The sequence below is a fragment of the Odocoileus virginianus genome, chromosome 5 (genome assembly GCF_023699985.2).
Source record: "Odocoileus virginianus isolate 20LAN1187 ecotype Illinois chromosome 5, Ovbor_1.2, whole genome shotgun sequence".
NCBI classification, from domain to species: Eukaryota; Metazoa; Chordata; class Mammalia; order Artiodactyla; family Cervidae; genus Odocoileus; species Odocoileus virginianus.
In genome coordinates this window covers 9,010,599-9,037,955 of record NC_069678.1, presented here as the reverse complement: position 1 = coordinate 9,037,955, position 27,357 = coordinate 9,010,599, and the positions used below count along the sequence as shown (strand labels likewise).

Genomic DNA, 27,357 nt, shown 5'->3' with positions numbered 1-27,357 from the left:
TGTTGGTCATTGGTAGAAAATTGTGCCTTATCACACGGGCTTCTGGCCCTACCTCTATGGCCTTCCTGCTCTCCCTTCCTTTTTGTTCTAATATGAGCGTTTCAGTCAAGCAAGTCCCACCTGAAGTAGAAGACAAAGCATATAAAATCCCTATAATATTTTGTATTCTAGGACATCGTCTCTTTTTATAGCAGGGGACACATAGTTTTCACCTTTATTCCATTGTACACATGATATTTGGAGTCTGACTGTGGGTCAAAGAGAGTGAAGAGTATAGCTAACAATGAGCTCTGTCATTTCTTAAAATTTTTTCCCTGACCAAGAGGGGCCACTTTTCCTCTGGAAATGCTGTCTCCTGGTCTTCATTATAAATACAGACAATATAATGTTTCTTCTTTTAGGTTCCTTCATCTTTGCCAAAATGACCGAACTCCTGAACAGCATACTCACCGTGATTAAGGTGTTCCAGAAATATGCCAAAGAGAATGGGGACTCCACCTCACTATGCAAGGAGGAGTTGAAGCAGCTGCTCTTTGCTGAGTTTGGAGACATCCTCCAGGTAAGATGCTCAGACTCTGAGCCCCATGGAGACAAGTGTGAATTACACTGACACCTGCCTTTAGAATGTCATGCTTTTTGTTTTATTTGTTCATGATCTACTCTGTAACTAAAAGAATTTCAGGCAGCTCCTTAGTAGTTCTCTTCCAGAACACACACACACACACACACACACACACACACACACACACACACAGATACATACCTCCTTTTATTTTAGTTCAAAGAAGAGGGAGTATAGCTTCAGGATGGAAATCATTTCTCAGGAGAAAATCTAAGATTTGTATCTTGATTTCTATGTTTAAGTGCTGTCCACACATCACATCATTCATTTGTTCAGTAAAGAGTCACTGAACATCTACTACATACCAGCACTATTCTGGGCATTGGGGATACAAACATGAATAAAACCAGCTTCCCCTCCCTCCAGGATCTCACAGTGTGGTTAGAAAAAACAGATGAACAAACAATTACAACATAGCATGGGATGGAATGGGACACCTTCCTCAAATGATTCAAAATAATTATTAATGAAGCTGATTTTAAATAAGTGTATCTATCCCTATTGTCATGCTCCCATTGGTCCAGCAAGGGATGAGATTCTGAGAAGCAACTTATCAAAGACTAGAACCAAGAATATACCACTTTAGATTAGTGATTTCTCAATTGAAGGTTTATGCAGGACTAAATGGACTGGGGCACAGATATTGACACTATCCATAGGAGAACATCTGATTTTTTTGCTTGTTTTATCTTCACACAGAGACCAAATGACCCAGAGACTGTGGAAACCATCTTGAGCCTCTTGGATAGAAACAGAAACGAGCATGTTGATTTTCATGAATATCTCCTGATGGTGTTCCAGCTAGCCCAAGCCTGCTATCATAGGCTGGATAATGAATCAAGTGGAGATAGAACCTCTCAGCAAGAAAGGAAGCAGGAGGAAACACAAGACCGTAAGTTTCCAAGAAATACAGGCAGACAACACAGGAAGAGGCTTGAGGGAGAAAGGCAGGATTCCTGCCACAGTCAGTCTGAGAAGCAAAGCCAGGAAACCCACCAAGATCAATCTGAGAGAGAAGACAAGGACTCTCACTATGGTCAGACTGAGGGACAAGACAGGGACTCTCATTATGGTCAGATTGAGAGACAGGATCAGGACTCCAGCTCTGGTCAAAGACTGAGTAATAAATCTGGCAGTGGCAATCCTGAAAGACAAGGCTATGTCTTTGCCCTAAATCAGTATGAGAAACAACTTCAAGATTCTCATTATGGCCAATCTGATAGGCTTGGACAACAGTCAAGCTATGGCCAGTCTGGAAGACTTAGAGAGGACCCTAAGTATAGCCACACAAACCAACAGGAATCGGGCTCTTATAATGAACAGTCTGGAAGGCTGGGTCAGGAATCAGGCTGTGGTGAGAGAAATAGGCAAGAATTGGATTCTCACTATGGCCAGACAGACAGACAAGGTCTGAGCTCTCACTATAGCCAGACAAGGCCAGACAGACAAGGCCAGAGTTACCATTATGATCAGACAGACAGACAAGGCCAGAGCTCTCACTATGGCCAGACAGACAGACAAGGCCTGAGGACTCAGTATGGTCAGAGAGACAGACAAGGCCTGAGTTCTCACTATGGCCAGACAGACAGACAAGGTCTGAGCTCTCATGATGGTCAGACAGACAGACAAGACCAAAGATCTCACTATGGTCAGACAGACAGACAAGGCCTGAGCTCTCACTATGGCCAGACAGACAGACAAGGCCTGAGCTCTCACAATGGTCAGACAGACAGACAAGGCCTGAGCTCTCACAATGGTCAGACAGACAGACAAGGCCTGAGCTCTCACAATGGTCAGACAGACAGACAAGGCCTGAGCTCTCACGATGGTCAGACAGACAGACAAGGCTGGAGCTCTCACGATGGTCAGACAGACAGACAAGGCCAAAGATCTCACTATGGTCAAACAGATAGACAAGGCCTGAGCTCTCACTATGGCCAGACAGACAGACAAGGCCTGAGCTCTCACTATGGCCAGACAGACAGACAAGGCCTGAGCTCTCACGATGGTCAGACAGGCAGACAAGGCCTGAGCTCTCACGATGGTCAGACAGACAGACAAGGCCTGAGCTCTCAGTATGGCCAGACAGACAGACAAGGCTGGAGCTCTCAATATGGTCAGACAGACAGACAAGGTCAAAGATCTCACTATGATCAGACAGATAGACAAGGCCTGAGTTCTCACTATGGTCAGACATACAGACAAGGCCAGAGTTCTCACTATGATGAGACAGACAGACAAGGCCTGAGCACTGGATATAGTCAGACAGACAGACAAGGTGTGAACTCCCAATATGGTCAATCAGAGACTGGTGAAACTAGGCAAAATAGGTGCTTCCAAGGGAGCGAGGGAAAAAGCAGAGACTCACGTGTTGAGCAATCAGGAAGGCCAGGAAGACCAAGTCAACAGACTCAAGGACAGGAAGTAAACCGAAATCAGGGACAGAGATTCCAGACAAGGGAAGGGCAGCAGAACAGTCACCAGGCATGGGAGTCCGAAGTGGATAGCCAACACAAACTAGTAGCACAAATTCAGCAAGAAAGGCCACCCTGTCACAAAGGGAGAGGCTGGCAATCACACAGTAGTGAGCAGGGCCACAGACAGGACCAGACCAGGCAGAGTCATGGTGAGAAGCAGAGCCACCAGGCAGAGGAAGAGCAGGACCACCAGAGCCGCAGTAGACACAGTCATGAGGGTCAGGAAACTCCATGTGAGACATGGGACAGGGAAACCCATGAAGATGAGCAGACCCGTCAGGGACGAGACAGGCAGACTCATGAAGATGAGCAGACCCGTCAGAGACGAGACAGGCAGACCCATGAAGATGAGCAAACCCATCAGGGACGAGACAGGCAGACTCATGAAGATGAGCAGACCCGTCAAAGACGAGACAGGGAAACCCGTGAAGATGAGCAGACCCGCGCAGAGAGACGAACAGGCAGACCCATAGAAGATGAGCAGACCCGTCAGAGAGACGAGAACAGGCAAAGGCCCCCCATGAAGATGAGCAAACCCATCAGGGACGAGACAGGCAGACTCATGAAGATGAGCAGACCCGTCAAAGACGAGACAGGGAAACCCGTGAAGATGAGCAGACCCGCCAGAGACGAGACAGGCAGACCCATGAAGATGAGCAGACCCGTCAGAGACGAGACAGGCAGACCCATGAAGATGAGCAGACCCGTCAGAGACGAGACAGGCAGACCCATGAAGATGAGCAGACCCGTCAGAGACGAGACAGGCAGACCCATGAAGATGAGCAGACCCGTCAGAGACGAGACAGGCAAACCCATGAGGATCAGCAGACCCGTCAGAGACAAGACAGGCAGACTCGTGAGGATCAGCAAACTGGTCAGAGACGAGACATGCAAATCCATGAAGATGAGCAGACCCATCAGAGACAAGACAGGCAGACTCATGAAGAGGATCAACACTGTCAACAACAGGATAGGCAAACCCATAAGGATAAAGAGAGGTATCAAGAGTCCCAGTATCAACAATCCCATGGGACCCAGCAAGGATGTGCCAACAGAGAAAAATTCCATATGAATGAAGATGGCCAGAGTCCAAGTTCCCAAGGAAGACACAGTGACCTGGCCTTCCATCCAACCCAGAATGCTGGGAGGCTCCAAAGAAGAGAACAGGGTGGAAGTCACCCTATCAAGGCAACTATTGCTCCCAATCCACTCTATGACTACGTACAAGAGCAGAAAGGGGTTTGGCACTAGGCTGTGCATTGCACCAAGAGCTAAAGCTACATGAAGCCAAGGAAGAAATCTACACATCAAGTTCATCCTTACTGTTGCTTAAAAGATTGAAAATGTGTATCTTAATTCTCTCTTCTACTCTATCTAACCACAATGACGCTTGTAGGAACTAGTATTCACTTCTAGGGCATTTCAGTTCTTTGATCAGCAATTCCAGGGTGCTCTGGTTGGGTAAAATCGGAGTGGTAAACTGCGTGAAATAATCAGATCCCAATTTTGATTAATTTGGGGATTTAAATCATTTCCTGGTTTGTTCTCTGTGTAAGTGGGACATGACTGGATCATTGAAAGGTAGGAATTTCACCCAAAAGTTCAGAAACAGGAAAGGCATTCTGAAGATATACATTATAACCTGAGGAGAGGATACCAGGACTGAAAGAGCTCTTGTGGCTAAACCATCAAGAATTGCAAGCCTCATAGCCCACACAAAAATGAAATACAGTGAGAGGCTGCTAGATGTCCACAACACTCCCATGCCCATATCTCTACCCCTCATCAGGACTGGCCACTGAGCTCCCATCATGAGAGCTGATTGGATTGATTCCAGTTTGATGCCTTTTAGTTTCTGATCACGCGAAACAGAGAGAAAACATGTCATCTGTTGGCAAATTCCAACAAGCCAACACTGTTGATCCCTAGCTCCTTGAGCCTGAAAACCTTTCATTAGAAAGTCTATGGGACTGTATTAAAATACCCAATAAATGATTGGTGAGCATCAGCCTCAGTGACTCTTCCTTCTTCACTATAGGGCCATCCTATCTTCACTTGTAGGCATTTTCCAAGGATAAGAACTCATTTCTCCACTTCTAAGATCTCTTTGTTCTTTGAGCTCCCAGGCACTTAAATAAATAAGAATCAATATGAAACAAATAACAAGGAGTCAAAAGGAATTTATCTAAATATCATTTTCGGCTCCTTCCCCTGCAGTGGAGTCAAATTTGACCCCTTCCACTCATTGAGCTCCATATTCAAGTGATCATTGTGTGTATGTGTGCTTAGTTATTCAGTCATGTCTGACTGTTTGCGACCCCATGAACTGTAGCCCACCAGGTTTCTCTGTCCATGGGATTCTCCAGGCAAGAATACTGGAGTGAGTTGCCACTTCTTTCTCTAGGGGATCTTCCTGACCCAGGGATTGGACTCAGGTCTCTTGCATTGTAGGCAGATTCTTTACCATCTGAGCCACCAGGGAAGCCCGCAAGTGATCATTAAGTCTTGCCAACTCTACATCCACCACACCACTTAAATCTCTTCCCACTTCTCCACTTCCACCACCTTAACCTCCCTTCTCTTCAGTGACCTGAGAATAAAGTTCATACTCCTCAGCATGGCACACAGGACCTCCACAATCTAACCCAGATGACCTACCCAGCCTAATCTCATGAAAGACCCCTCCAAGGAGTATTTAATACTTTTTCTTAGTATACCATAGACTTTCAATAATTCATATTTTTAATATACAATTCAACAGCCTGGAATACCTTCCCCCCCTCTCTCAGTATGGCAAAAACCTCAGCATCCTCTGTGTCCCAACTAAAATATCACATCTACGGGCAGCCTCCCTGAATACTTGAAGCACTCCTTCCCCTGAATTTTTACTCATTCCTGCGATATCATTTGTTACACTACAGTAATTATCTCCCCTACCAAACTGGAAATAAGACCGTATCTTACTCAAACTTGTACTACTTAGCACTTAATGCCTGCAGTTTAGTGGCCCTCATCATTTGTTGAATAGATAGGCAGATGGAGAAAATTAGTCTGACTTCAGAATAAATTCAACTGAATATTTATAAGGCCTTTCCTATCTATTATGCAGTAATAGGCAAGGGAAATTAATGAGACCCTTATTCAGTAAGTGAATGGAAAAATAACCTCTTTGGATATTTTAATCAAAAGGGGATTTAGTGCCCAGAATTATATGGGTTGAATCATTGAAAAACAGGAAGCAACTTCTGGAACTATTGGGTTCAATATATCACCAGTGCTGCAGTTAAGGAATGAGGAAGCTGGAATCCAGAAGTGGCCTCGCATTGCTGCCAAAATTGCCTATCAACATCCATGACTCCATAACCTTATTTGCCAAGAGAAATAGCCCAAGTAACAATATCTTCCAAATATCATGCAAAATCACCTAACTGATAAAATGTAATTCACATCTAAAACTCTAGCATAAGGGAATCTAGGAAACATAGAAGTAGATAAGAATGGATACTGAGGACTATCAGATCATCTTTACGATCGGAAGGGTATAAAATTTCATAACAATTCCTTTCCTGAAGAAGATTCCTATCTAATAGCAAGAAATATGTGTACAGCAAAAAACCATTAAATAAGACAAAATGTCCTAAGTACAAGAAAATTGCTGCCATGACACCAAGAAGGGAGTAGCTCTGCTTGAAAAGGTTTTTAAAAGGCTTCATAAGGAAAGCATCTAAACTAGGGCCATGATCCTAGGAGAGAGGGGATGAGAAAGGTCACAGCTTGTCCTGGGCCTTGAGCTCAATGGGGAGGCCCATATGCTGGCTGTTGTTTAAATGGCATAATTGTTCATAGGTAAGATGGGTCTTCTGCACAAATGTTCTCCACAACTTAGACTCACCCCAGAAAGCTAAAGCAGAGGGTGGAGAATAAACCAGGTGAGTGGTCTTGCAGTCTGGAACCTACTCAGGGGTCATGGAGGCTCTCAGTGGGTCAGCCAGGCAGTAAAGAACGGGAGCGGTTAAGGCAACGAGGCTGGGAGACAGCACAAGGAAAGCCCAGGAAAGTCTGATGAAGCAAAAGGTACACACACAGACATAAAGAGAGTCAAAGCTGAAAGGGCCAAGTGAGCTAGATCATGGAGGACCTCAAAATCTACCATGAAGCCTTTCTATCTGGGATTTTTTCTTTCTGTTAATAGTAGGAGCCACAAAGTTTTCTTAGCAGAAGATGAGAGAAAAACTGGCAGGACAGATGTTTGGGATGGAGAGAAACAGCTAATACAAGGACAGAGTTAGGTGTAGCCTTCATAGTCAACAAAAGAGTCCAAAATGCAATACTTGGGTGCAATCTCAAAAATGATAGAATGATCTCTATTCGTTTCCAAGGCAAACCATTCAATATCACAGTAATCCAAGTCTATGCCCCAACCAGTAATACTGAAGACACTGAAGTTGAACAGTTCTATGAAGACCTACAAGACCTTCTAGAACTAACACCCAAAAGAGATGTCCCTTTCATTGTAGGGGACTGGAATGAAAAAGTAGGAAGTCAAGAGACAGCTGGAGTAACAGGCAAATTTGGCCTTGGAATACAAAATGAAGCAGGGCAACGGCTAACAGAGTTCTGCCAAGAGAACACACTTGTCATACCAAACACCCACTTCCAACAACACAAGAGAAGACTCGGCACATGGTCATCACCAGATGGTCAATATCAAAATCAGATTGATTATGTTCTTAGCAGCCAAAGATGGAGAAGCTCTATACAGTTAGCAAAAACAAGACCAGGAGCTGACTGTGGCTGAGATCATGAACTGAACTCCTTATTGCCAAATTCAGACTTAAATTGAAGAAAGTAGGGGAAACTACTGGACTATCCAGGTATGACCTAAACCAAATCCCTTATGATTGTACAGTGGAAGTGACAAATAGATTCAAGGGATTAGGTCTGATAGACAGCGTGCCTGAAGAACTACGGATGGAGGTTCATGACATTGTACACGAGACAGGGATCAAGACCATCCACAAGAAAAAGAAAGGCAAAATGGTTGTCTGAGGAAGCCTTACTAATAGCTGTGAAAAGAAGAGAACTGAAAAGCAACAGAGAAAAGGAAAGATATTCCCATTTGAATTCAGAGTTCCAAAGAATAGCAAAGAGAGATAAGAAAGCCTTCCTCAGTGATCAATGCAAAGTAATAGAGGAAAACAACTGAATGAGAGAGACTAGAGATCTCTTCAAGAAAATCAGAGATACCAAGGGAACTCTTCATGCAAAGATGGGCACAATAAAGGACAGAAATGGTATGGACCTAACAGAAGCAGAAGATATTAACAAGATGTAGCAAGAATACATGGAAGAACTATACAAAAAAGATCTTCACAACCCAGATCATGATGGTGATATCACTCACCTAGAGCCAGACATCCTGGAATGCGAAGTCAAGTGGGCCTTAGGAAGCATCACTATGAACAAAGCTAGTGGAGGTGATGGAATTCCAATGGTGCCGGGAGCCAGCACACGAGATCCCACCCATGACAAGGTCATGAGGAGGAGGCCTGACAAGCAAGGCAGATCAGGACTTCAGGAATTTCGAAAAGCTGCCCCAGCGCTCACCTTAAAGATGATCTCTGTCTTTCTGATGCTTGCTATATTAGACTACTCCCTAATCTCTGTGACACAGGGAGATGGCCTTCCCCGATCTCTCTCCAAACAGAATCAACTTAGAACTTTAATCAACATGTCCCCTGGACAGCAGTATCCTATAAGATTATCCAGGATGAAAGGAGTGTTTCAATTTAGACCCCTTTGCTGGCATTCTAGCCTGCTTGGCAAATGCATATTAATGTAATGCAAAAATATTATTTTAAAAGTGGTTAGAATTGTTCACTTTAACCAGGAATGCTAAACAGGGGCTGCCTCACCGGAGCTGCAGAGTCTTTGTGTTGTAAACCTTTTAGATAAATTCAACTAATAACTTCTGCAAAAGGACTAACCTTTGTGTTCATTAAAGAATAGATTATAGGAAAACAGCTTTGCATTCACCTAGGTCATAAGATGTCAATAGGCCCCGAGGCCAGAAGATAATGTATAAGACACAAAGAAGCTACTGGAAACACCCTGGTTTCCTGAGGGACAAGATGATGTAATGTTAAACTTTCTTCCCCTAAAAATGTACTAACTTAGAATATAAAAGCTACAGTAAAAAATAAAGATTTGCCAGACTCTGCCAGACCCTGCAAACACCCCCGTCTGGTCATTCTCTCTCTCTCTCTCTCTCTCTCTCTCTTTCTTTCTCTCTCTCTCCCTTGCAGACTTGGCCCTATCAAGGCTGGTCTCACATCTCTCTCTCGCCGACACCGTTCATCCTGAGGGTACCCCTGGATCCTGCTGAGGCTGGACGCCGGCACAGTGGAGCTATTTCAAATCCTAAAAGATGATGCTGTGAAAGTGCTGCACTCAATTTGCCAGCAAATTTGGAGAACTCAACAGTGGCCACAGGAATGGAAAAGATCAGTTTTCATTCTAATCTCAAAGAAAGGCAATGCCAAAGAATGCTCAAACTACCACACAATTGCACTCATCTCACACACTAGTAAAGTAATGCTCAAAATTCTCCAAGCCAGGCTTCAACAGTATGTGAACCGTGAACTTCCAGATGTTCAAGCTGGATTTCAAAAAGGCAGAGGAACCAGAGATCAAATTGTCAACATTCACTGGAGCATCAAAAACCCGAGAAAGTTCCAGAAAAACATCTACTTCTGCTTTATTGACCATGCCAAAGCCGTTGACTGTGTGGATCACAACAAACTGTGAAAAATTCTTTTTTTTTTCCATTTATTTTTATTAGTTGGAGGCTAATTACTTTACATCATTGCAGTGGTTTTTGTCATACATTGAAATGAATTAGCCATGGATTTACATGTATTCCCCATCCCAGTCCCCCCCTCCCACCTCCCTCTCCACCCGATCCCTCTGGGTCTTCCCAGTGCACCAGGCCCGAGCACTTGTCTCATGCACCCAACCTGGGCTGGTGATCTGTTTCACCCTAGATAATATACATATTTCGATGCTGTTCTCTTGAAACATCCCACCCTCGCCTTCTCCCAGAGTCCACAAGTCTGTTCTATACATCTGAGTCTCTTTTTCTGTTTTGCATACAGGGTTATTGTTACCATCTTTCTAAATTCCATATATATGTGTTAGTATACTGTAATGGTCTTTATCTTTCTGGCTTACTTCGCTCTGTATAATGGGCTCCAGTTTCATCCATCTCATTAGAACTGATTCAAATGAATTCTTTTTAATGGCTGAGTAATATTCCATGGTGTATATGTACCACAGCTTCCTTATCCATTCGTCTGCTGATGGGCATCTAGGTTGCTTCCATGTCCTGGCTATTATAAACAGTGCTGCGATGAACATTGGGGTGCACGTGTCTCTTTCAGATCTGGTTTCCTCAGTGTGTATGCCCAGAAGTGGTATTGCTGGGTCATATGGCAGTTCTATTTCCAGCTTTTTAAGAAATCTCCACACTGTTTTCCATAGTGGCTGTACTAATTTGCATTCCCACCAACAGTGTAAGAGGGTTCCCTTTTCTCCACACCCTCTCCAGCATTTATTGCTTGTAGACTTTTGGATAGCAGCCATCCTGACTGGCATGTAATGGTACCTCATTGTGGTTTTGATTTGCATTTCTCTGATAATGAGTGATGTTGAGCATCTTTTCGTGTGTTTTTTTTTTTTTTTTGCCATCTGTATGTCTTCCTTGGAGAAATGTCTGTTTAGTTCTTTGGCCCATTTTTTGATTGGGTCATTTATTTTTCTGGACTCCAGCTCAACTCCAGAAAAATTCTTAGAGATGGGAATACCAGACCACCTGATCTGCCTCCTGATAAATCTGTATGCAGGTCAAGAAGCAACAGTTAAAACTGGACTTGAAACAACAGACTGGTTCCAAATCCAGAAAGGAGTACATCAAGGCTGTATACGGTCACTCTGCTTATTTAACTTATATGCAGAATACATCATGCAAAATGCTGGGCTGGATGAAGCACAAGCTGGAATCAAGATTGCCAGGAGAAATGTCAATAACCTCAGATATGCAGATGACACCACCCTTATTGCAGAAAGTGAAGAGGAACTAAAGAGCCTCTTGATGAAAGTGATAGAGGAAAGTGAAAAAGTTGGCTTAAAACTCAACACTCAGAAAACTACGATCATGGCATCTGGTCCCATCATTTCATGGCAAATAGATGGGGAAACAATGGAAACAGTAACAGACTTTATTTTGGGGGGCTCCAAATCATTGTGGATGGTGACTGCAGCCATGAAATTAAAAGATGCTTGCTCCTTGGAAGAAAAGCTATGACCAACCTAGACAGCATGTTAAAAAGCAGAGACACTACTTTGCCAACAAAGGTCCATCTAGTCAAAGCTGTTTTCTCCAGTGGTCATGTATGGATGTGAGAGTTGGACCATAAAGAAAGCTGAGCACTGAAGTATTGATGCTTTGGAACTGTGGTGTTGGAGAAGGCTCTTGAGAGTCCCTTGGACTGCAAGGAGATCAAACCAGTCCATCCTAAAGGAAATCATTCCTGAATATTCATTGGAAGGACTGATGTTAACTGAAATTCCAATATTTTGGCCACCTGATGTGAAGAACTGACTCATTGGAAAAGACCCTGATGCTAGGAAAGATTTAAGGCAGCTGGAGAAGGGGATGTCAGAGGATGAGATGGTTGGATGGCATCACCGACTCGATGGACATGAGTCTGAGCAAGCTCCAAGAGTTGGTGATGGACAGGGAAACCTGGCATGCTGCAGTCCATGGGGTTTCAAAGAGTCAGACATGACTGAGCAACTGAATTGAACTAGGTCAACTTGATCTGTATAATTTCCCCATCACAGGTACAACCTAAGCCCATGCAGGCCTTGGAACATGGCAGACTGGGGGGCTATAAAAGTTGAGCCCAAAAGCAAAAAATGAGAAGTGGGGGTCTGCCCTTAAGAGGGTGTGAAAGGAGGGAGGAGAAACATTTTAATGTGTTACAGGCTAACCAGAAGTAGACTCTGCTGCCAGCGGGGGGAAAAAAAAAAAAAAGCAGCTCTCTAGATCTAAACCATAGAGCAACCTTCCAAATTTTCTCAAGTGAAAATGAAGACTGTCCGTCTTAAGCACCATCTTTTCTCAAACTCTGAGAGAATCATGAAAACTGTGAAGATAACTCACAGCGCTTTCTTCAAATATACCTAAATTAGAAAGGGACATCATTTCCCTGCAGAAAACTGTTCTTTATTTCACTGCAGCCTAACTTTCTTCCCCTTGGGACAGACTACTGAGCTGTTTTCTCCTCTAACTATGGGCTATTTTACCCTGTTCTTTGGCTTTAAATGTGTCAGTATTTCTGAGGCTCTCCAATCTTCATCTCTAACATCTTTCCTAAACTCCAGGCTCACATATTCCCCAATAATCTACTTGGCATTTCCACCTGGACATCTAAATAGCATCTCAGTCTTAGCATTCCCAAACAGAACTCTCAATTTAACTTGTTTCTCCTTTAATGTCCCCCATTTAAGTAAGTCGGTAGCACCATCCACAATGATCAGGCAAAAACCTAAGGTATATACTTTGTTCTAATCATTCCTTCCTCCAAAATCAAGCTCATCAGCAAGTCCTTTTGTTGCTATCTCAAAATATAGTGTGGCCCAAATTCACCATTACTGCCATGTCTAGTCCTAACACCCCCATCACCACCATCTCTCTCCTGGAATACAGCAGTAGCTTCCTGATGGAGGTCCTCACTCCTCTGTGAAATGTAAACCACATCATGTCACTCCCCTGCTTAAAATTCTTGACAGTTTCTCACCACACTGACAATAAAATTCAACATTCTTCCCAGGGCCTTTCTATGTTGGGTCTCTTCCAGACCTCATCTTTCAACAGTCTCTTGTACAGTCACCAACCATTCTGAACTTCTTTCTTTGATTCTGGTGGGATAAGCTGATTCCTATTTAGAGCAGCTAATTTTTTTGGTCTGGAATGGGCATCTCCCTGATTTATGTGGCTGCCTTCTTATTTCATCTAGGTATCAGCTAAAGAGTATACCTCTTCAGAGAAGCTTTCTGTAACATTTAATCTAAAAGAAGAGTCTTCCAATCACTCTCAATCACATCCTCTTCTTTTTGCTGCTATTGTCAACACTTTTCATATCTGGTACATTGTTTTTATATTACTTGTTTATAGTTATTTCCCCTCAGTTGGAACTTAAGGCCCACAAGAACAAGGATTTTGTTTGTCCTGTTTGCCACTGTACCCTCTACATCAAAAACAGTGGTTGCTTCAAAATGATTTTAGACTCTACCCTCCTCCTTTGCCATATAAGGCAATGAGACAGAAGCAAGTTTCTAACATAGAAGGTTTGAAGATGATGGACCAACAAAGATGATGAAACAACAAAGATGCTTCTGAATAAAGTGTGTATATGGCAGGGGAGGGGGCCAGGAACTCAGGTTTGCAGCCCTTTATGGTAAAGCATAATAAAGCACCTCTAGTGGGTGGCACAGACAGTGCCCATCTGATCTGATTTTTCACATAGTATTTTTTATTTATCACATAGTACTTTGAAATGAAATTTGTTACCTGCATTCCCTGATTTCTCTCTGTAACATTTAGCAAGGGAGGCACGCATGCACACACACACACACACACACATATACACAAACTGGCTGATTATGGTGCATGCCCAATAAGTGTATGTGTCGACTGAATGCTCAAAGAAGCCCTCTGTGATCTGGCTGCAGTCACATTTGCAACTTGGTTGCCAACAACACCCCAATATGCCACCTAGACTCCAACTTAACTAGACAACTTTGCACCATTTATACTTTGGAAGCAAACTGGAGAAATATTATCACATGGGGTTCTAGCGCCACCTACTGATCACTGGATTCCCTGTGTCCTTGAGGCTGTTCAGATGCTAAGCAGAGTCTGACTCTTTGAGAACCCACGCACTGTAGACGGTGAGGCTCCTCCGTCCAGGGGATTTCCCTGTGTTCTTAGATGGCTAGAAAAAGATGACAAACGCTAATCAGGTCACAGTTTGGCACTCTCTGCCCAGTGAACAAGTAAGACTCTTGTCATATGTACTGGTCACCAGTCTCTACTACAGCAGCTATCACCCCTAACTGTGCAGTGCATCATATAGTAGCCTACTCAGTTAAGAGCAGCAGTTTGGGAGTCCAATAGAAAGAAGTGAGTTCCAATCTTGATCCAACTACTCAATTTTTGTATTCCTTGATCCTCAGTTTCCTCATTTAAAAATTCTGATAATAATATCTTCTCCATAGGGTGGCTGTAAGGATCTGCAGAGTACCTCATATGGCACCTGGCACATTCTAGGCACTGCTGCTGCTGCTAAGTCGCTTCAGTCATGTCTGACTCTATGAGATCCCTAGATGGCAGCCCACCAGGCTCCTCCGTCCCCGGGATTCTCCAGGCAAGAATACTGGAGTGGGTTGCCATTTCCTTCTCCATTCTAGGCACTAAATAACTGGAAAGATACAACCCTTGCCTTAAAAGAGCTTGGATTAGTCAGGGTTAGAGCAAAGGCTGAGCTATGCATGTAAGTAAAGATGCTATAATTCTATGTACAAAAATTTTTGATCACTTCATGCAGATCAAGTACTGTAACTTGATGATAAGAAAGCACCATGGATGTTCAAAAGAGGGACAGATATATGCAGGTGGGGCACAACAAGTATCTTCAGGGTAGAGGAAGCATCTGTCTTGGACTTTAGTGAATGATTAGGATTTAAACAAGCGGTGGATTTATTTAACTAAGATCGTACTCATTCTTAAAACCTCACTTCAAACGTCATCTCCATAAAGCCATCCCCCACACCTACCTTAGTCATTAATTTTTCCACTCCACCTGTCTGCTCCTACTATTATCAATCTGTGGCATTCTAATTCATTCTGCTTAAAGTTCATAATTAACAAGTCTGTCTTTCACACTGTCTTCCACACACTTCCCTAAAGCCAAGAAAATCATTAATAGTATGCATTTATAAGACCCCACAGTGTGATGCCTACTAGTAACAGTAATATTTACATACATATAAGGTGGGGACTGCAGTTCAAAAGTCTCAGATTCATTCATTCACCCAGTGAACACTGATGACTTAAGTTTGCTGGACACTGTGCTGGGCACTAGGGGATACAGAGGCAGGGTGTCTGTCATCAAGAATTCACAATCTCTGCAGCAGGAAGACAATCACAACACCTCGTGATGGGTCTAAGAGAAAAAACAATTGTTTGCAGATACAGGTAAAAAAACAATAGCCATTCTGTGGTACATATACACCATGGAATATTACTCAGCCATTAAAAAGAATTCATTTGAATCCGTTCTAATGAGATGGATGAAACTGGAGCCCATTATACAGAGTGAAGTAAGCCAGAAAGATAAAGACCAATAGAGTATACTAACGCATATATATGGAATTTAGAAAGATGGTAACGATAACCCTATATGCAAAACAGAAAAAGAGACACAGATGTACAGAACAGAATTTTGGACTCTGTGGGAGAAGGTGAGGGCGGGATGTTTCAAAAGAACAGCATTGAAACATGTATATTATCTAGGGTGACAGCATCAAAACATGTATATTATCTAGGGTGAAACAGATCACCAGCCCAGGCTGGATGCATGACAAGTGCTTGGGCCTGGTGCACTGTGAAGACCCAGAGGGATCAGGTGGAGAGGGAGGTGGGAGGGGGGATTGGGATGGGGAATACATGTAAATCTATAGCTGATTCATGTCAATGTATGACAAAAACCACTACAATATTGCAAAGTAATTGGCCTCCAACTAATAAAAATAAATGAAAAAATATAAAATAAAAACGAGCAGAAAAAAAAAAAAAAACAATAGCCATCACTAACTCTCCCTAAGCACATCACTAGCTTCCCCTGAGTGTGTCGGGGACAATGCTGAGTGCTCACATGCCTTATTCCATGGAATCCTCTCACAAACCCTAGTAAATCTGGTGCTTTTCATCTTGTCCACTTTATAGATGAGCAATTCAAGGCAAGGAGAGATTAAGGAACTTCCTCCAAAGTCATGTATCTTGTAAGTGACAAGAACAAAATTCAAATCCAGACCTGACCTCTAAATTCCACGTTTTAAAATATTTTATTGCTTTCCACCCCAATGAAAAGAGCCTACTCAATGAGTACTGTAATTTGTGGAACAGAATCTGGCATGTAACTGCCATGTCAACCAGTCTGGGCTAGAACTGCTAAACACAAGGCACAATGCTAGTACTGTAGAGGGCACAAACATGCAAAATTATCCCTGCCCCCGAGGAGCTCACAGTCTACTGAGAGATGTAATGTATATAAATCAGTATGCTTAATCCACAGAACACTCTGACAGGCCTGTAATCAAGTACAAGGACCAAGAGAGAAAAAAAAACTCTATCCGAGTGGGGAATGCTAGACAGAGGGTTTCTTGCTGGAGAATCACTTGGCCTGGCCTTTAAGGATGATTCAAGGGATTAGATCTGAGAGACAGTGTGCCTGAAAAACTATGGACAGAGGTTCATGACATTGTACACGAGACAGGGATCAAGATCATCCACAAGAAAAAGAAAGGCAAAAAGGCAAAATAGTTGTCTGAGCAGGTCTTACTAATAGCTGTGGAAAGAAGAGAACTGAAAAGCAAAGGAGAAAAGGAAAGATATACCCATTTGAATGCATAGTTTCAAAGAATAGCAAAGAGAGATAAGAAAGCCTTCCTCAGTGATCAGTGCAAAGAAATAGAGGAAAACAATAGAATGAGAAAGACTAGAGATCTCTTCAAGAAAATTAGAGATACCAAGGGAACTCTTCATGCAAAGATGGGCACAATAAATGACAGAAATGGTATGGACCTAACAAAAGAAGATATTAAGAAACAGTGGCAAGAATACACAGAAGAACTGTAAAAAAAAAAGATCTTCACAACCCAGATCATCATGATGGTGTGATCACTCACCTAGAGCCAGACATCCTGGAATGCGAAATCAAGTGGGCCTTAGGAAGCATCACTATGAACAAAGCTAGTGGAGGTGATGGAATTCCAGTGGAGCTATTTCAAATCCTAAAAGATGATGCTGCACTCAATTTGCCAGCATATTTGGGAAACTCAACAGTGGTCAGAGGACTGGAAAAGGTCAGTTTTCATTCCAATCCCAAAGAAAGGCAATGCCAAAGAATGCTCAAACTACCACACAATTGCACTCATCTCACACACTAGTAAATGAATGCTCAAAATTCTCCAAGCCAGGCTTCAACAGTATGTGAACCGTGAACTTCCAGATGTTCAAGTTGGATTTCAAAAAGGCAGAGGAACCAGAGATCAAATTGCCAACATTCACTGGAGCATCAAAAAAGCAAGAAAGTTCCAGAAAAACATCTACTTCTGCTTTATTGACTATGCCAAAGCCATTGACTGTGTGGATCACAACAAACTGTGGAAAATTCTTAAAGAGATGGGAATACCAGACCACCTGATCTGCCTCCTGAGAAATCTGTATGCAGGTCAAGAAGCAACAGTTAAAACTGGACATGGAACAACAGACTGGTTCCAAATCCAGAAAGGAGTACATCAAGGCTGTATACTGTCACTCTGCTTATTTAAGTTATATGCAGGACTGAGAAATCATGAGAAATGCTGGACTGGATGAAGCACAAGCTGGAATCAAGATTGCCAGGAGAAATATCAATAAGCTCAGTCAGATATGCAGATGACAACACCCTTATGGCAGAAAGCAAAGAAGAACTAAAGAGCCTCTTGATGAAAGTGAAAGAGGAGAGTGAAAAAGCTGGCTTAAAACTCAACATTCAGAAAACTAAGATCATGGCATCTGGTCCCATCACTTCATGGCAAATAGATGGGGAAACAATGGAAACAGTGACAGACTTTATTTTGGGGGGCTCCAAAATCACTGCAGATGGTGACTGCAGCCATGAAATTAAAAGACGCTTGCTCCTTGGAAGAAAAGCTATGACAAACTTAGATAGCAAATTAAAAAGCAGAGATATTACTTTGCCAACAAAGGTCCATCTAGTCAAGGCTATGGTTTTTCCAGTAGTCATGTATGGATGTGAGAGTTGGACTATAAAGAAAGCTGAATGCCAAAGAATTGATGCTTTTAACTGTGGTGTTTGAGAAGACTTTTGAGAGTCTCTTGGACTGCAAGGAGATCCAACCAGTCCATCCTAAAAGAAATCATTCCTGAATATCCATTGGAAGGACTGATGCTGAAGCTGAAACTCCAATACTTTGGCCACCTGATGCGAAGAACTGACTCACTGGAAAAGGCCCTGATGCTGGGAATGATTGAAGGCAGGAGGAGAAGGGGGTGACAGAGGATAAGACGGTTGGATGGCATCACCCACTCAAAGAACATGAGTTTGAGTAAGCTCCAGGACTTGGTGATGGACAGGGAAGCCTGACATACTGCAGTCCATGGGGTCCTAAAGAGTCGTACCCGACTGAGCGACTGAACTGAACTGAATTGAACTGAACTGAACTGAAGGGTGAGTAGACTTTAGAGAAGCAAATGTTGAGAAGGTAGAATGACGGTCCCAAGCTTAATAGCATTAGGCATAACAGATCTAATCAGGGCTTTTCATTGATTGTAATCATAACAGGAGAGCAGGAAACTGTGATTGCTTTAAGATAAAGCAGTCTAAAGCATGACACCAAAAGCAAAGGCAAGAAGAGTAAAAATAGATAAATTGTACTACCTGAACATTCAAAACTTCTACACATCAAAGGACACAATCAACAGAGTGAAAAGACAACCCACAGAATGGGAGAAGATATTTGCAAATCATATATCTGATAAGAGATTAATATCTAGAATATATAAAAATAATTTGTAAAAATCAACAACAAAAGCCTCAAACAATCCAATTTAAAAGTATATGATAAAAAAACAAACTAATAGGGTTTCCCTGGTGGATCAATGGTTAAGAATCTGCCTGCCAATGCAGATGACACAGGTTCGATCCCTGATCCCAGAAGATCCAATATGCCATGAGGCAATTAAGCCCGTGCAGCACAACTACTGCGCCTGCACTCTGTAGCCCCGGAACCTGCAACTACTGAGGCCATGCACCGTAGATCTTGTGCTCCCCAAGAGAAACCACTACAGTGAGAAGCCAGTGACCAGTGACTGAAGAGTAGCTCCCTCTTCTCACTACTAGAGAAAGTTCTCATGTAGCAGTGAAGACCTGGTACAGCCAAAAAATAAAAGTATATGGTTACCAATGGGAAAAGGTGAGGGGAGGGATAAACTAGGAACCTGGGATTAACAGATACACACTACTATATATAAAACAGGTAAACAACAAGGTCCTACTGTACAGCATAAGGAATTATAGTCAATACTTGCTTTAACATACAATGGAAAAGAACCTGAAAAAGACTATGTCTATATACATAGCTGAATCACTTTGCTGTATACCAGAAACTAACACAACACTGTAAATCAACTATATTTCAATTTTAAAAGTGTGTGAAAGACTTAAAGAGATATTTCTCCAAAGAAGGTATACAAACAGCCAGCAAGCACACAAAAAGATGCTCAACCTCACTAATCATCAGAGAAATGCAAATCAAAAGCACCTATGACTGATTCATGTTGATGTACGGTGGAAATCAACAAAATATTGTAAAGCAATTATTCTTCGATTAAAAATAAATATTAAAAAAAAAGAAAGTACAATGAGGACTTCCCTGGTGGTGCAGTGGATAGGAATCTGCCTGCCAAGGTAGGGAACATGGGTTCAATCCCTGGTCAGAGAAGATTCCACATGCCACTGAGCAACTAAGCTCGCGCACCACAACTATCGAGCCCGTGCGCTAGAGCCCCAGAGCCGCCACCGAGCCCCTGTGCCGCAACTACTGAAGCCTGTGCTCGGCCACAAGGGAGGCACTGCAGTGAGGAGCCCATGCACAGCTGGAGAGGCGCCCCCCTCTCCAAAACTAGAAAAAGCCCGCAGGCAGCAGTGAAAAACCAGTGCGGCCAAAAATAAATATATAAATGTAGTGGTGTGTACAGGTCAAAAAACTAGTTTAAAAAAAATTTTTAAAAGCACAATGAGATACCACCTCATATCCATTAGAATGGCTATTATAAAAAATAAAATTTAAATTTAAAAAAAAAAAACAGAAAACAACAAGTATTGGCAAGGATGTGGGAAAGTTGAGACCATGTGCAATATCAATGTGTAGGTAAAATTGAGAAACAATTATGGAAAACAGTATGGCAGTTCCTCAAAAAAATAAAAATAGAATTATCATATAATCCAGGAATTGCACTTCTGGGTTTATATCCAAGAGAATTGAAAACAAGGTCTGGAAGAAATAACTATACACTAGTTTTATAGAAACATTATTCACGTTTGCCAAAAGATAAAAACAATCCAAGTATTCAGGGATGGATGAATGCATAAATGATGGAATATTATTCAGCCTTAGAAAGGAGGGAAATTCTGGCACATGCTACAACATGGATGAAACTTAAGGACACTGAATGTGAAAGTGAAGTCTCTCAGTCATGTCCAACACTTTGCGACCCCACAGACTATAGCCTACCAGGTTTCTCCGACCATGGGATTTTCCAGGCAAGAGTACTAGAGTGGGTTGCCATTTCCTTCTCCGGGGATCTTCCCAACCCAGGGATAGAACACGGGTCTCCCACATTGCAGGCAGACACTTTACCACCTGAGCCACCAAGGAAGACCTTACAGACACTATGCTAAGTGAAATAAGCCAGTCACAGCAAGATGAATACCGTGTGCTTCCACTCATATAAAATACCTGGAGTAGTCAAATTCACTGAAAAAGAAAGTAGAATAATGGCTGCCAGGATCCAGGGGAAGAAGGAAGTGGGGAATTACACTTTAAAAGGGACAGAGTTTCAGTTTTCTAAGATGGAAAGAGTAGTAGATATTGGTTGTACACAATGTGAATGTACTTAACACTACTGAACATTTAAAAATGATTAAGATGGCAATTTTATGTTATATGTATTTTATCACAATTAAAAATTTTTTAATTTTAATTTTAAAAATGCCTTAAAGTAGCCTAGGTTAGATTAATAGAAAGAAATAGAACACTTTGCCTTGCACTGCTCAGTCCAGACATTGACAGGCATTGCAATCTGGAGTTCTTCCACAGTAGTGTAATGAAGACTTTTCTCCTAAAGAAGTCTTAAAGGATGTGAGCTGTGTGCTGTGCTCAGACACTGAGTCGTGTCCTGTTTGCAACCCCATGGACTATAGCCCGCCAGGCTCCACTGACCATGGGATTCTCCAGGTGAGAATACTGGAGTGTGTTGTCATTTCCTCCTTCACTGGATCTTCCCAACCCAGGGATCAATTCTGCATCTCTTGGGTCTCCTGCATTGGCAGGCAGATTCTTTACCACTAGGGCCACCTGCAAAGCCTAAAGGATGTTAGAGGCATTGGCAACTATCAGAGTCTGCCACATAGAATAAGAGAGAATTCTACACTGCTGGTGAGAGTAAGACTACAGTCAATAGGCACAAGTTAAAAGGAAGGTAATTTTACCCAATTTAAAAAGAAATTCTCTTTCAGTTTTAATAGTATCCAGAGTTCACCACTTTAGGAGGTAGAACCCTTCTCATCACTAACTTTGCCTAAGAAAAGTCTGCAATACCATTAGTCAGGATCACTGCAGACGAACTTTTACAATAAATGAGATTTGAGTTAGATGATTTCCAAGTTTAACTAGATGATCCAAGTCTATGATTCTATAATGTAAGGGTGCAACCTCCCACATAACCCAGAATCTCTACCTTGGTCTTCTTGCCAAGTGGTTTCACAGCCTCTGTCAGAACCTGGTTTAAAAAAAATAAAGCTCTGAGATATTGTCACTTGTGTGCATTACTCTCACCTATGGTATAGCTGGATGAGTTTGTGGTGAGTCAGACAACGAATAAAAGAAATCAAACCTCACATTTAATCCCTCCATGTGTCTGAGCACAGAACCAAAGGGCTTTAGAATCACATCGCAGCTGCTCTCCTGAGTGGGATCAATGATTCATGCAGCCATGGTTATATGCTTGCTCTGAAAATAGAGAGAAAGAATAGTGTCCACACACATTCAAATACCCCTTCACTAGTAGCTCATGTGTTTCAGCTTCTGAAATTTCATCCAGCTCTTTTAGAAAACAGCTGTACCTCCAACACTATCAATCTCATCAGAGAGTTAAACTGACATATATATAAATCATATTTTCCTAATCCTCTCTTCACTTGTCTTTGAAGTTCAAAGGAAGGACTGGCTACTTTTAGAAAATTTCTTCCAAAAGCTGGTAGGAATTTCCGGAAGGCCAGGGGCCACATTCAGGAGATACAAGAGGAGAGGGCTTGAATTAAGATTCAGGAAACTCCTCTTTAGGATTTATTCCTTTTGAGAGAAAACAAACAAAAGCCAAAAAGCTAAAGAGCCATTGCTCCACAGGAATTAATAAGTTTTCATGATAATTTGATTTTAAAAAAAACTTATAAAGAAGCCAAAAAGAAACTAGAGTAAGGGGAAAAAGCCAGATTCCTTGACCTAAATGAGTCTCTACCAGTTCAGAATATCTTGGCCATTGATAAGCAAAATCCATTCATTTCCTAATTTATTTATTCATCAACAAATATTGAGTACTTACTATGTTCCAAGAATCATCTACGCACCATGGATACAGCAGTTTAAAAAACATAGAAAAATTAGTAAAATTCATATTACATCAGATAATGACAGGTGATAACATGGTGGAGGGAAGGAAGGCAGGAAGATAAAGAATGTTGAGCATCACAATTTTAAATAAGGTGATCAGGGTAGGTCTCCTGAGAAAGTAACCTTGGAGCACAGGCCTAAACAAGGTAAGGGAAAGAAACCAATGGATATCTGGAGAAGGGCATTCCAGGCAGAGGGAACAGCAGCTGCAAAGGCTCTGAGGCAGCATGTTGCTGGGTATGTTCAGAGAATAGTAAAAGTGATTAGCAAAATAAGTAAGAGGAGCGTCACAGGAGATGAGGTCAGAGAGGTCATTCTGTAGAGTCACTAATCATGTCTGGTAGGCTGAAGGATTTGGGATTTTCCTCAGAGTAAGCTGGAGAGGGCCATCAGATGATTTTGCCTCAATCCTTTCCCATTTCCTGCACACACCTAGACTTATCTCTTACGTGTTTGGAGCCTACAGATCTGGACCAGAAGAAAACCCACATCTGTGCAGACTGTCTTCTAACTCTTGGTCCCTGTGCAATGATCCTGAAGTTCTGTCACCTGGGAGCAACATTCTCAGGGATGCTGCACTTGGTTAACCAGCATGGGCCTACAAATGTGTGCCTGCCTCAGAATCTCAATATCCCACTAAACCCCTTTTAGGGAGGCAGAAAAGAAACAAAACAGATGTTTTCAAAGTTAAAACTTTAAGAAGTTTATAATCCAGTTAGAAAAATCAAATATACACACAGAGACTTTGGGGTGATTGCAAAGCAAACTACTAACAAGTGTAAATTTTATTTATACTACCCTATACTATAACACATGTATAGCTCTCTCACATTCTCATGTAAACTTCTATCAGTTCTTCAATGTAATTATAACTCTGAATACCTCACAGGTAAGGGAACTAATGAGCTCTAATTAGATCCCTGGAAAGCTCCAAACAATTAACTTGCAGCAGAGTCAGGACTTGAACCCAGATCCATAGAGTCTAAGTCCAGGACTCTGCACTGCTCCACAGCTGGTCATCTTTGGTAAACAACTAAATGCATAAGGGACTCTCTAAATAGGAATAATCAGAACCTTATAAAATTAACCAGATCTTGGAGGAAGAGCTTTGAACCAAGTCTCATATTGATACTTGGAATGGATGCAGACTGACATGAAATGGAAAAAGGCAGGAATCCTGGACATCAGGTATAGGTTGAACAGAGACACAGATAAGCATCTGTGCAGCATTAAATGCAGGAGATAGGAAACAGATTAGGTACCTGTAGGAAGGCTTCCCAGGTGGCGCTAGTGGTGAAGAATCTGCCTGTCAGTGCAAGAGACGTAAGAGATGTGGGTTCGATCCCTGGGTTGGGAAGATCTCCTGGAGGAGGGCATAGCAACCCACTCCAGTATTCATGCCTGGAGAATCCCATGGACAGAGGAACCTGACGGGCTACAGCCCATAGGGTCACAAAGAGTCAAACACAACTGAAGCAACTTAGTATGCACGTACCTAAGGAAAGGGCCACTTTAGGAAGTGACTGAAGATTATGTAGAAGAGGGATACTCACTCCTTTCTTCTTGACCTCTCACACCCTAAGCATCCATAATCCCCTTCTTTCCAGTTTCTCTGACTTCTCAGGAAAGTTCTTAGGCTCCCTCATGAGCTTCTCCTCCCCTTTTGTCACCTTTTCTCACTCTTCCTTCCTTATGCCAAGTGCTTCTCAACCTTAGTGGCCACTTTATCATCAAGAGAGTTCTAAAAAATCATTGGTGTCTAGAGTCCATTCCAAGAAATTTTAATTTTACAGGTCTATGTTGTGATCCCAGGCTATCTGGATTCTTCAAAGTTCCCCCCAAGAAAAAGGAACCCTCCTAAACTGTTGGTGGAAATGTATATTGGTGGAGCCACAATGGAGTACAGTATGAAGGTCCTTTAAAAAACTAAAAATAGAGTTACCAAATGGTCCCGCAATCCCAAACCTGGGCATATATCCAAAGAAATATACATGTCAAAAATATACACGTAACCTAATGCTCATAACAGCACCATTTACAATGGCCAAAACATGAAAGCAATCTACATGTCCCTAACAGAGGGATGGATAAAGAAAATGTGGCATATAGACATGATGGAATATTACTCAACCTTAGAAAAGAATGAAATAATGCCATTTGCAGCAACATGGAGGGACCTAGAGATTATCATACTAAGTGAAGTAAATCAGAGAGAAACAAGTATCATATGGTATCACTTATATGTGGAATTTTTTAAATGATACATATTCATTTTTTAAATGCACTTATTTACAAAACAGAAACACTTATAGAAAACAAATTTATCATTACCAAAGGGAAATAGAGGGATGGATAAACTGGGAGCTTGGGATTAAAATATACATACTACTGTATATAAAATAGATAAACAATAAGGACCTACTATATAGCACAGGGAACTATACTCAGTATCTTATAATAACCTATAATGGAAAAGAATATAAAACAGAATATATATACATATTACTAAATCATTTTGTTGTATAGCTGAAACTAATACAGCATTGTAAATTATATTTCAATAAAAACTTTAAAAAAAAAGTTCCTCCAGATAGTTTTAATGCACAGCCAAGGGTGAGGACCACTGCACCACACAATTCCCCAGTCAGTCTCATCTCTTCTTGAGGGGACAGTCATCTCACTTCTGCCAGTGGCTTCCAAGACTGTTTCTCCAGCCAATCTCTCTCCTGAGTTCCAAACCTGTATGTCTTATCACCTCTTGGACTTCTTTGTCCCGGTGTTTCACAGGCACCTCAAACTCTATGTACTCAAAATGGAACTCTTCCTTTCACATCCCTCTCCCCAGAAAGAGTCCCACTCTCTGTCCATCTGCTCAAGCCAAAAACCCAGACCTTCTCCTGATTCTTTCCTCTTCCTCACCTACTATATCCAATGTGTCAGTAAGACTTATGGATTTCTACTTCTTAAAATCTTTCTCATTCAAATGTTTTCTTCAGCCCAACTGTAAATACCTTTGGTCAGGCCTTCATTTCTCATCTAGTTTACTGTGGTGACTTTGCTATCTCCTATCTAGCCCTCTTCCAATCTATTCTCAATGCTTCTGCCACAGTGACCTCTCTAAAATGCAAATCTGTCTATGTCATCATGTCATCTCCTGCCTAAAACCCGATAATGGTTCTCCATAGTCCACGGGATAAAGTCTAAATTCCTTACCTTTGCCTACAGAGTCTTTCCTGATCTCCCCTGCTTAACCTTCCCAACCTCACCTCTATCCCTCCCTATCTCACACCCTACATCCAACTTGTCCCACAAGATTGGGCACAAGCTGCACCTTCTCTAAGCTACTCTCCTTGAGCCCACTGTCTGGGTGAGGTGCCCCTTCCACGTGTTCCCATGACAACTCTATCATAACCTTTATTATCCTGGATTAAAATAATGGTTTGATCTGCATGACTTCCTGACCACAAGGTAATCTCCTCAAGGGCCAGGCCATGTACCATTTCTCTTTGTATCCCAGTTCTTTTCACATCACAAGTATATAATTAAGGCTTTTGAATGAATGATGGATGGATGGAGAAGGTCAGCTGGCAAGGAAAACTGAACAACTGACTGACAACTGAGTATTTAGCAACAGGCAGCCACTATAAGCTGTTCAATCAGAGAAGTGAATGATGAAAATAGCATTTGAAGAAGAATATTTTGATAATAGATTATATGGTATAGATTGGTAATCAGATGGTGAGTTATTGGGCAAATCACTAAACCTCATGAATATCACCATCTTCATCTAAAAAACTGTAATATTGTTACATGTGGTGCCTATGTCATAAGGCTGTTTCAAGCATAAAACAAAATCAAATCTGTGAAAACTTTCTAAAGGCATAAATCACTATAAAATATAAGAAACTAAAATTATGTGAATATCAGAAAGTGTGACCACCAAAGAGGTTTTAGAAAAACCCAAAGGGGTAGAGCATATTGGGAAAGTACACTGTCATGTTACCTTGGGCAGGTCACTTGGCCTCTCTATGGCCTCACTTGCAAAATACGAATACCATACTCAAGGGTTTATTGTGTTATTTTTGTATCTAGTAGAGAGCATGACAAATGGAAGGCATTCCATAAATTATAGTTTCCTTTCCTAACCATTCTGCACTTATCCCTGTAAGATATTATCCCCAGGCTTTGACACAGGGACTATAGCCCTGAGAAAAGGGGGTTAAGTGGAGAGCTGTACTTACAAACATTTGTACTAGGACTTAAGTAGAAAAGAGAGAGGTGGGAAATTCTTTGCTACCAAGTGAGAACCACAGGAGATAATGGGCTAAATGGTGCCTTAGATAAACTAAATACATCAAAGATTCACAGTGGATGGGAGAAGGCAACAAAAAAGCTTTGGAACCCGATTTCCAAGCAGGCAACTTCATGGGAGGAAATGGGCTGGATGGTGTAGGGTCT

The 27,357-nt window shown here is 41.9% G+C and overlaps 1 protein-coding gene across 1 annotated transcript in view; it reads left to right on the top strand.

The window, feature by feature from the left end:
* Positions 1–417: 417 nt before the first annotated feature.
* The window catches only part of LOC110125374 (trichohyalin), a 48,350-nt gene continuing 21,410 nt past the window's right edge, over positions 418–27,357 (top strand). Inside the window, exons 1-2 of the mRNA XM_070467122.1 lie at positions 418–559; positions 1,322–4,097. Coding sequence (XP_070323223.1) covers positions 422–559; positions 1,322–4,097 — 2,914 coding nt within the window. The 5' untranslated portion in view covers positions 418–421. The remainder of the gene's footprint in view (positions 560–1,321; positions 4,098–27,357) is intronic.